Source organism: Urocampus carinirostris, chromosome 15 (genome assembly GCF_059441175.1).
Source record: "Urocampus carinirostris isolate Australia breed hairy pipefish chromosome 15, RoL_Ucar_1.0, whole genome shotgun sequence".
Taxonomy (NCBI): Eukaryota; Metazoa; Chordata; class Actinopteri; order Syngnathiformes; family Syngnathidae; genus Urocampus; species Urocampus carinirostris.
The window spans coordinates 35,931,913-35,941,831 of NC_142363.1; the positions used below are offsets into that span (position 1 = coordinate 35,931,913).

General features: G+C 43.5%; 1 protein-coding gene across 1 annotated transcript; it reads right to left on the bottom strand.

The window, feature by feature from the left end:
- Positions 1-450: 450 nt before the first annotated feature.
- On the bottom strand, positions 451-7,000 carry LOC148352261 (uncharacterized). The gene is made up of 4 exons (XM_088354405.1): positions 6,778-7,000; positions 3,896-4,444; positions 1,770-1,930; positions 451-1,714 (listed from the first exon to the last, which is right to left on the bottom strand). The coding sequence occupies exons 1-4, from the start codon at positions 6,964-6,966 to the stop codon at positions 1,279-1,281; spliced, it is 1,335 nt and encodes a 444-aa protein (XP_088210531.1). The 5' UTR covers positions 6,967-7,000; the 3' UTR covers positions 451-1,278.
- Positions 7,001-9,919: the final 2,919 nt, after the last annotated feature.

Here is a 9,919-nt window from a genome sequence, read left to right on the forward strand (position 1 = left end):
GACTAGAATGGATTAACGGACTCAGAATGATTTGAGTTGACGAAGGTAGTAGAGCCTTTGTCTGGCTGACTTTAGAATATCAGTAGCATTGACAGTCCATGTGAGGTCAGCTGACAAGTAAGTACCCAGAAACTTGAATGAATGGACCAGTTCCACCTCACTACCATTAATTGACAGTGGCACATGCGGGGGAGGCTTAGTACGGAAATCTATTATCATCTCCTTAGTTTTACCTACATTCAATAACAGATTACTCTCATGACACCAGGTGGAAAGTGAATCAATTTCTGCTCGGTATTCGGTTTCGTCTCCATTTCAAAGGAGGCCAGTACTGGTGGGGAGCTGACTCCTGTTGTTTGCGCCGCATGTTTAACTCCTGGGATTTGGACCGAGTTAGTGGACAAAGAAATAAAAATAGCTGAAGAGAGCAGTTTATTTGAGGACTTTTATTACAAAGTTACAAAAGAAAACAAACCTGCTTGATCGGGGGAGCATTCTCCCAAAAAAGGCATCGAAAAATGTCTCGACCCTCTCTTATAGGAAAGAGGTTTGGATTTGACCAAATGGAAACCTTGAAACATCGAATAAATACAGACAGAATATACTCCGTTCAAATATGTGGATAAGCATAAGGTGGATTTATAACAGCGAACTTCATAACGTTGTTATCAAAGTAATGATGATAATAAAACTAATATAGCCGAAAACTATTGAATAATCGGGGGGGTTCAAAATTTTTCAGAAAGCGGGCCACAGTTCAACCTGGCATTCTTTAATAAATAAAGGTTTGCAGTGCTTGGCAATGAGCATTGCCTTTGTCGCATTTTCATTTGACTCGCAGGGTCACGTGGGAAAAAAGCGCTTCTGTGCCGTCCAAACCTCTTCCAGTTGCTTTACCTTTTCACAGCGTCGGTTTTCAGTTCGCCTGTCGTAGTCCGGCAGTGCCTCTTGATATGATATCCTTTGAAAACAGCCAAAGTTTCTTTGCAAATTAGGCAGACGCAGTTGTTTCAGGTTCCGGTGAAAAAATATTCAAATTTCCACTTGTCCTCGGAACTCACAGTCAACTTTCCTTTTTTTTATTTCCAGTGACAGGGTCAGAAATAAGATGGGCTGATAATTTTAGGGAAGGGCAAGGTGGCCAAAGGGCCTTCATCTGGTGAAATGGTGAATATTTTTTATGATTTTTGTACTACAGTCAACATATGATCCGTGTCCGGACTTTGGTTTGATGGTCGAGATGGAGAAACCGAAACGGTCACCGTCTGATGGCCAGTCTCAATCGTTTTCTTGGAAATAATCACAAAAGAGCTGTCGCACGTCCTGGCCCTGAGCAACGCCGTCTTGCGGGTAGACGGGCTCCGGGTAGACGGGCTCCGGGTAGGCGGGCCCCGGCCCCTCGGCCCGCGCCAGCCATTCTTCCCGGAAACGCTCTCCGCGCGCTTGGCAAACGTTGTGGAGGATGCAGCACGCCCGGACGATGGCGGGCACCACGTCCAGGCCGCAATCGTTGCGCTTGCTCAGGCACTGCCAACGCGCCCTCAGCCGCACCAGCGCCTCCCGGGCCCCCCGGCGGGCACGCCCCAAGCGCCCGTTGAAGACGGCCCGGCGCTCGACGTCGCCCGGAGGCCGCCCACGCGCGGGGCGCTTCTCGGGGTATGCCTTGAGGAGCCAGCTGCGGAGCGGGTAGCAAGGCTCGCCCAGCAACACGTAACTGCAAATAGCAAAAGTCAGGAGGGAGCTTGTAGGTGTCCGCGGACTGCGCTCACCTGAGGGGGCGCCCCATGAACACGGGGGGCGGCGTGGGCGAAAATCCGCCTTCGCTCGCCGCGCTCCACAGTGCGGATTTCTGCAGGACTTGGGCCGGCTCCATCCCGCCCGGGAAGCTGGCGCAGACGTCCCAGATCTGCCCGTCTCCGCTCACCGTCACCTGCCGCCACAACACGTAGAACGCTATGCATTGGAACTAAACACTCAAACTGAGTATCCCCCAAAAACACTGGGCACGGTTCCAACACTTTTTCCAGGACCAAATTCAAGCACCCTTAAGGCCATTTTTGCAGTACCTTCGGAGGAAGACATACAGCACTGATTTTGATGACTATAATCGAATGCATATCTTACCGCTAGCACAGGGCCCGGGAACCTTTTCGACTCAAAGAGCCAAAAGCAAAATACAGTGGAACCTCGGTTTTCGAACGCCTCTCAGTTCGAACAAATCGGAGTCCGACCAAAAATTTACAGAAATTCTTCGTTGTTCGGACTAAAATCGGAGTTCGAACGCCGGGGTGGATGTTTCACGTCACATTTTTTTACTCCTTTAAATTTTCTCAGGTGCAATTGCACCTCCAATACACTAGGGGACGTCCGAGATGAAACAAATGTGTAGCATACGGGCCGAGTTACAGAATTTCACCACGCCGATGAAGCTGTAGCCACTAGAGTCATCACGACTTTAACGACACTGTCATAAACCACTTCCGAAAAGTGCTAAAAAGAAGGCATTGGATAGATATTTGAAGAGAAAAGAACATCCTGTAGCAAAGAGATTTGAACGTGAGAGCACCCCTCAGACAGAAGAGCTCCCCAAAGTTTTTATGGAAGGGGACTCTCCTTCCAAACAATCATTTTCCTTCCTCCTCCATCCCTCTCACCGTCCAACTGCGCCTTCTGCTGACCACCACAAAGGTCAAAAATCCTATTCATAATTCTTTTCTTTATCCTTTTTTTATTTTTACACGTTCATGTTAGCGTAATCTTTCGTACGGAAGATTACGCTAACGCGAACGTACGATTAGCCTGGGTTACATTTATGTTTTTTGTGTCTTAAAGGTAAACAAAGGTAAACATTCAGGGTGTTGGAACGGATTAAAACGATTTACATTATTTGTAATGGGAAAAATTATTTCTGTGTTCGAACAAATCGCTTTTCGAACAGGGTTCTGGAACGGATTATGGTCGAGAACCCAGGTTCCACTGTATATTAATTTTATTTTGGGAAAGAGCCACACCATATATTATGAGACAAATTTACTAAATTGCTAAACCCGCGCCACAGACAAAAGCTTAGTCTTCAGCACATTTATTTTAGATGATTTGATAAAAATTATGAAAAGAGAATAATGCCAGAGCCCGTGTCCCAAAATCAACAAACATACCACTTTAAACTTGTCTCTTTCTGGCAATGACTCAAGATCGGTTAAACTCATTTTGACCCTTTTTTTAATCATACATATTGGTTTCAAAACCAGATGCAAGCAGTTATTTTGTAAAAACGTCACAACATTCTGCAAACAGGTGGCCTGATGTAATTACCTTTGGCATAGGGCGAGAGATGGGAGGGAGTGCTTGCACATTTTGCATAGCTCCACCCATCCCTCCAAGTGGGTCAGGAGGTAGAGCGCTCGTCTTGGGATCAAGAGATCGCAGTTCGAATCCTTACATGGCTGCACGGCCGCTATTGGGAAATGTGAAGCACACTGTAAAGCGCTTTGGGAAGTCTTGACTTGAAAAGCGCTATATAAATGCAGATCATTTCATTTCATTTACCCATATTGTTTTTTTTTTTTCCGGAATGATGCATGATGGGAAATCCCCAGGCGGCAGATGCATGCGATTGACAAATTTGCCTTTTTCCATGCAGATTTCCTTGTACTCGTCTTAAAATTCAATTGTGGACTGAGCAATTCGGAAAAACACTGGACTATGTGTAATGTAAGATCAAACATCAAACATTCAGGTTGTATCCAGCAACTCTGTTTGATGATGTCAATGACAATGACAAAAACCTCGCAGGATTTCTTCCTCTGAAGGTATCGGAAACATTAAAAATCGGCCTTAAAAATGCTTGAATAAGGGGATGTCGGCGATGGAGGACTCACGACAGGTGACTCACCTGCGACAGCACGGAAAGCCACCCGGCAGGGTTGACGTATTCGGCGGCATCGGCAGCCGGCGCCACCACGGCGGTGTGCAGCGTCGCCACGGCCCCCACGCAGTGCGGGAAGCCCCACCTGGATCGGAACAGGCCGGCCGACTCCTCCAGCTCACGCCGGGAGGGCATCCGCAGGTAGTCGGCCCGCAACAGCGCCACCAGGCTGTGGCACATGTCTCGGACGCACTTGCAGACGGTGGACTTTCCCACCCCGAAGAGGGCGCTGATGGTGCGGTAGTCCACGTTGGAAGCTAGCCGCCACAGCGCGACGGCCACGCGTTTCTCCACGGGCAGCGCTAACCGGAAGTTGGTGTCCTGGCGAGCCAAACGGGAGCGCAGACGATCGCAGATGTAGAAGAAGGTCTCGCGGCTCATGCGGAACTTGTCCAGCCAATCGGAAGGCCGGAATTCGGTCATGGCCACCCGCTCCCACCAATCGGTGCTGGCCACCGTGGTCCACGGTCGCGTTCGGAGACGCGACTTGGAGTTGATGCCGCTGGACATTAGCATCTGCGTGCCAAAACGCACGAAAGCAGTTCAGGACGTGATCAGTGTTCCCTCTAAGCTCACAGCGCACAAGAAAATCTAGCCAGCGCACAAAAATCAGGGCTCAAAATGACTCATTAAGAAGCGACTCAAGTCAAAGTTACAGTGCATGAAGGTAAAAATACACGGGTTTCCCTGACGTTGAGTCCTAAATGCGGTATTTTGAAGTCGAGTCGAAGTAGAACGAAGTTGAGTGAAGTCAGTTTTTCGAGAACCGGCTTTTTCGGCTCGGCTCACTAAAAAGAACCGTCTCTTTCGGGTCCTAAACGGCTCATCAAGTTGTTTTTGCTTCTTTAATCCCAACATGACCAAATATGATGTAAAATTATGCACAAAATGACCTAAAGGAAGGGGGGAATAGAACAAAAAAGAAAAAAATACCAAAATGAAAAAGTAGTGAAAAGCTTAGAAAAAAAGACACAAAAAGAAGAGGAAAAAAAGAAGGAAACATTTTGAAAAAAGCCAGAAAAAAAGAAAAGAAAGAAATGTAGGAAAAAAGTAAATAGAGAACAAAAAGAAAAAAGTAACAGCTCGGAAAAAATAATCACAATGAGATTTTTTTTAAAGGAATTAAAAAAAAAACCACAGAAAAAAGAAAAAAAAGTTTGTGTTGCATTCAAATAATTTCCAATTACTGTATATCAAGTGAATCTTGTTGCTAACATTGTACTTCCACTAAAAAATGTAATTAAATACAGTTGTGTATCGTGCAACCGACCTAATGAGCCCCAAAATGTTAATATTATGCGACAAAATATATCAGGAAATAAAAATAAATGGATATCTTGTGAAAGAATTGTCAGAACAAACGACGTTAGTAGGCCATCGTACATGAGTCAATTCATTCAAAAGAGAAAAATAATTTTGCATTGCCGGAAACTCCGCAAAATGTAACTTGATGTCAAGTTTTGGACATGTTTGACAATGACTTAGTTGCCACACTTGGGATTGCCGTTGCTCACTGTTTTTTCAAGCGTTGCTCACAGACTTTTTGTGAACGCTCAGACCCGTAAGAAAATGACAGGGAACATTGGACGTGATACCACTGCGGGAATATTGCTAGAAACTGATAAATAGAACCAGAACTGAGCAGTAACGAGTAACATTTACTCCGTTACATTGACTTGAGTACATTTTGGGGCTTGTCGGAATTAAATATCAAAATATACCGTTTACCTAATTGTTCGAATGAGTGATCTGACTCCATTAACCAAACACCACCTACATTCCTCCAATAATTTATGCGCGCTTGTTTCTTGAGGTAAAAGATGAACAAGAAAGCCGACATTTTCACACAGAGGCAGATTTAATTTCCCTAACAAAAGAACGAAGTGAATTTCATCGGAGATGGCTGAAGAAGCGACGTTTTTCTGAAGTCCTTTAGCTTTCTCCTATTGGCCATCTTCTCCTCGCATAATGGTGTGCCGGCTCCTCCCATGGGCGTGCCAAGGAATTCTTATCATCTTGTTCATAAAACAGCTTGTGTTGTCTATATTTTTCTTTTTAGTCGCAAAGTGTTGCGAAAACCAATAATAATGTAGAGGTAGAGCGCTCGTCTCGGGTTTAAGAGATCGCAGGTTCAATTCCCGGCTCCTCCGTGTTATATGTCGAAGTGTCCTTGGGCAAGACACAGAATCCCTAATGCCCCCAATAAGCAGGTCGGCAACGGTGTATGAATTTCTGTGTGAATGGGTAAGTGTGACGCACATTGTAAAGCACTTTGGGAAGTCTTCATTGACTTGAAAAGCGCAATATAAATGCAGACCATTTACCATTTTGCATCTTGATTATCCTCAAAATGTTTGGAGGCTGACTCCCTATTGGTGTGTGAGTGTGAGTGTGAATGGGTAAGTGTGAAGCACATTGTAAAGCGCTTTGGGAAGTCTTCATTGACTTGAAAAGCGCTATAGACATGCAGACCAATTACCATTTAGCATCTTGATTATCCTCAAAACGTTTGGAGGCTGACTCCCTATTGGTGTGTGTGAGTGTGTGTGTGAATGTGTAAGAGTGACGCACATTGTAAAGCGCTTTGGGAGGTCTTCATGGACTTGAAAAGCGCTATAGAAATGCAGAACATTTACCATTTAGCATCTTGATTATCCTCAAAACGTTTGGAGGCTGACTCCCTATTGGTGTATGAGTGTGTGTGTGTGAATGGGTAAGTGTGAAGCACATTGTAAAGCACTTTGGGAGGTCTTCATTGACTTGAAAAGCGCTATAGAAATGCAGACCATTTACCATTATTAGTTTGAGAAAGAAAGCATGAAAAGATGCACTCGTCTAGATTGACGTACCATGAGCATCCTCCTTTGCCTTTGGAGGAAGTAGTGCCGTTGCCTTAGCCGCCTCTGGATCTCCCGACGCCGCTGGATGTGCGCCTCGCTAACGTCCCTGCGCCGCTTCAGCAACATGGAAGTCAAAAGGAAGAAGAGGGGTCGAAGACGCTCGTCGTCCGAGTTCCATTCCGTGACGCGAGGCTCCATTTTGACGGTGTTGTTGTTGTTTTTGGACGCACTTCCGGGTCTTCTTCTTCGCCTTTTCGTCTGACTTTGGAGCAGGGACAACTCATTCTGGGCGGCCATCTTGGAGAGGGCAGCTTGATTTATTTCGGTAATTATTTTGTCATGTCTTTTTTTCATGTAAAGTTTTTTTATTTGTATTTTTTTATTGATTTATTGACGTGTCTTCTATATTTATCGTGAATTTTGCCATTCATTCTGTGCTGTATTTTGTTGAGTTTTTAATTTCAGTATTTATTTTGTCATGTGTGTTCTCAGTTATTTATACACTGTCACGTCTTTTGTCATTTATTTTACATTTTAATTTTTTGGTTATTTTTCGGCCGCATCTTTTGTATTTTTTCCATGTATTATGCCTATCGTGCATTTCTCTTGTGTATTTTGTCATATATTTATTTTGGTGTTTATTTTTTTGTGTCTCTTGTCATTTATTTTGTAATTTCATTATTCATTTACTGCCGGATATTGTGTATTTTTTTCATGTATTTTGTCACAAATTTTGTCCTTTGGTTGTGTATTTCTCTGTATTTTTCCATTTATTTTGGTATTTATTTTTGTGTCTTTAGTTCTGAATTTCTTCTGTGTATTTTGTGATATGTTTATTTTGGAATTTCCTTTTTTTTTTACATATTTTGTCATTTATTTTATTTATTTTTTTAAAGGAAAGCATATGTTGAATGGTGTCGAAAGATAGGCGTGAACTTTGAGTGAGGGGTAAAAGTATATTTGACCCCGATCCGTCCCTTCAAACACACGTTAAGAATATTACTAGAACAGCTTTTTTCCATCTTCGCAACGTTGCTAAAATTCGTCCTATGCTGTCGGTTGATCATTGAGAATGGCGGTAACCCTCTTGTTTTAGGGTAGTACACATTTGTTTATTGCTGACTCAATTGACTTGGAAGGTCATAAGTGCTAAGGTCTGGTTGAGGCGGGGCCAATTTGGGTTTTCCTGATTAAACCATTCCACTGTTCTAAAATTAAAAATTTGCTGCACGTGGCAAAATATGCAAAAAAAAAAGAAATAGAAAAAAGAAAAAAAAGGGACATAGAAAGGATATAGTGTATTATTTGACCACTAGATGGCGCTGTTTTGTGTGGTGCAACCAAAAATGAGTGCTTAAAAAGCACAAGGAAGAATACAAACTACGAAGACTCAATGTGACCAAAACACAACATTTTTATTTGTCCATTTTATATATATATATATATATATATATATATATATATATATATATATATATATATATATATATACTTATTTTCATTTATTTTCACTATTGTTACAAATTACTATTTTTCATTGCATTTTCATTATTATAACTTAGGCCAATTTTTGTAAACACTGTTGTAATTTTGAGTGCCATGTCTAATCTCCTTGCATGCAATGTTTCACAACGTTGATATCAATGACATATTTACTCAATTGGTTGAGGATCGATCCCATATAGCAAGCAAAAATGCTACCACAGTACCACTTTTTCAGCATTAGGGTTAACCCAAACCTTAGTTTGCAAATTTCACCAAAAGAAAGCTTCATGCCTGTACACATTTATGTCTAACACATGGCACGATTGCACCTCCAATTTCTTGCTTCACTCTAACATGACCAGACCTGCAGATCGATCTCAATTTATTTGGAACATCCAGTTCGGAATGAATGGACAGGAATTTATGATGATTTGAAAAACTAAACTGTCGGCCAGTCAAAGCTGTTTCTTCTAACTAAATAAAAGGAGTCTTTTTTGGAAAGGCGATTACCTGTTATATTGTGCTTGTAGGAACTGGAACTCGTCTTTGATGCGATCGCACGAGTCCGAGGTGGTAAACTTGAGAGCTTGTCCGGAGGGGGCCGAGGCCTGACCACAAAAGTCAGAAATACTTATTTTTGGTCACCGCGCAGAAGCACAACAAACAGTTCACAAGGGTCATTTCAAATTTTAAGTCAATGCAACATAACGCGCCATAAGATGTATATTTCTTTCAGGCTAAAAGAAAAAGGGGAAGTTTAGCGTTTAGATAGATAGATAGATAGATAGATACTTTATTCATCCCCGTAGGGAAATTCACACTTCCAGCAGTCTACCCCGTTGTTTATTAACAGATGAACATGATGCCCTAGGGGTGCTTGTAGCGGAGTGGATGACGTCACGCCAGTCCAAAAGTTCGACATCCCTGCGGCAGATGGAAAACTTTTCTTTGTGAAAATCCAGGGATACACCACCTCGTGTTAGCAAGTCCGCCTCCTCTCCGATTCCCCCCGGCTTTCATGTCTCTGTTTAGCGGCGTTGAAGCCGGATAGCTCCGGGTAGCTCCGGGTGGCTTCACCTTAGCGTCCGGAATGCTAAACGTGAGCCACGTTTCCGCAAAACACAGCAACTGCGCTCCCTGTGCGCTTCGATGTTTTCCACCAGCACTCGATGATCTTATTTGGTCGTGAGTTCGCATTTACCATGATTACGGATGGTACCCAAGACTTATAACGCCGCAAGCTGCTTCGCTAGCTCCGGCTCTTCTTCCACGATAGGCCCCTTCATCACGCCGGCACGAGAATTCTTCAGGGCAAGGAGTTGAAATTCCTTGAATACACGCATTTTTGGTGCGCTAAAACCCATGTCCCATAGGATGGAAGTAATCCATAGTGTAGTTGTCAAAACGGGAAGAAAAAACACCGAAGATAGGAGCAGACAATAAAACAATAGGGCAGCTGCTGGAAAAGGCAGCCGCTCGTGGCAGCGCCGCTTTGAGACTTTATCAAGCCCAATAGCTAATGTTACCGTTTTCAGTCCTCATGCTGTTGACAAATAAAGAGAAAAAAAAACTGTGGGGAAGAGCTTGACATCAGTCTCCACCCCGTGGCCCCCCATTTCTCCTACCGAATGTGTTCCACCTCAAACAGCTTTGCTAAAAGTAAGAT

Bases quoted from the DNA above. Each gene is read 5' to 3' on its own strand.
- LOC148352261 (XM_088354405.1), bottom strand. From the start codon at position 6,966: ATGGAGCCTCGCGTCACGGAATGGAACTCGGACGACGAGCGTCTTCGA. The intron at 1,931-3,895 runs GTGAGTCACCTG...TTGTGGCGGCAG, and splicing joins GGCTTTCCGTGCTGTCGCAG to GTGACGGTGAGCGGAGACGG. The intron at 1,715-1,769 runs GTGAGCGCAGTC...TGCTATTTGCAG, and splicing joins TTCATGGGGCGCCCCCTCAG to TTACGTGTTGCTGGGCGAGC.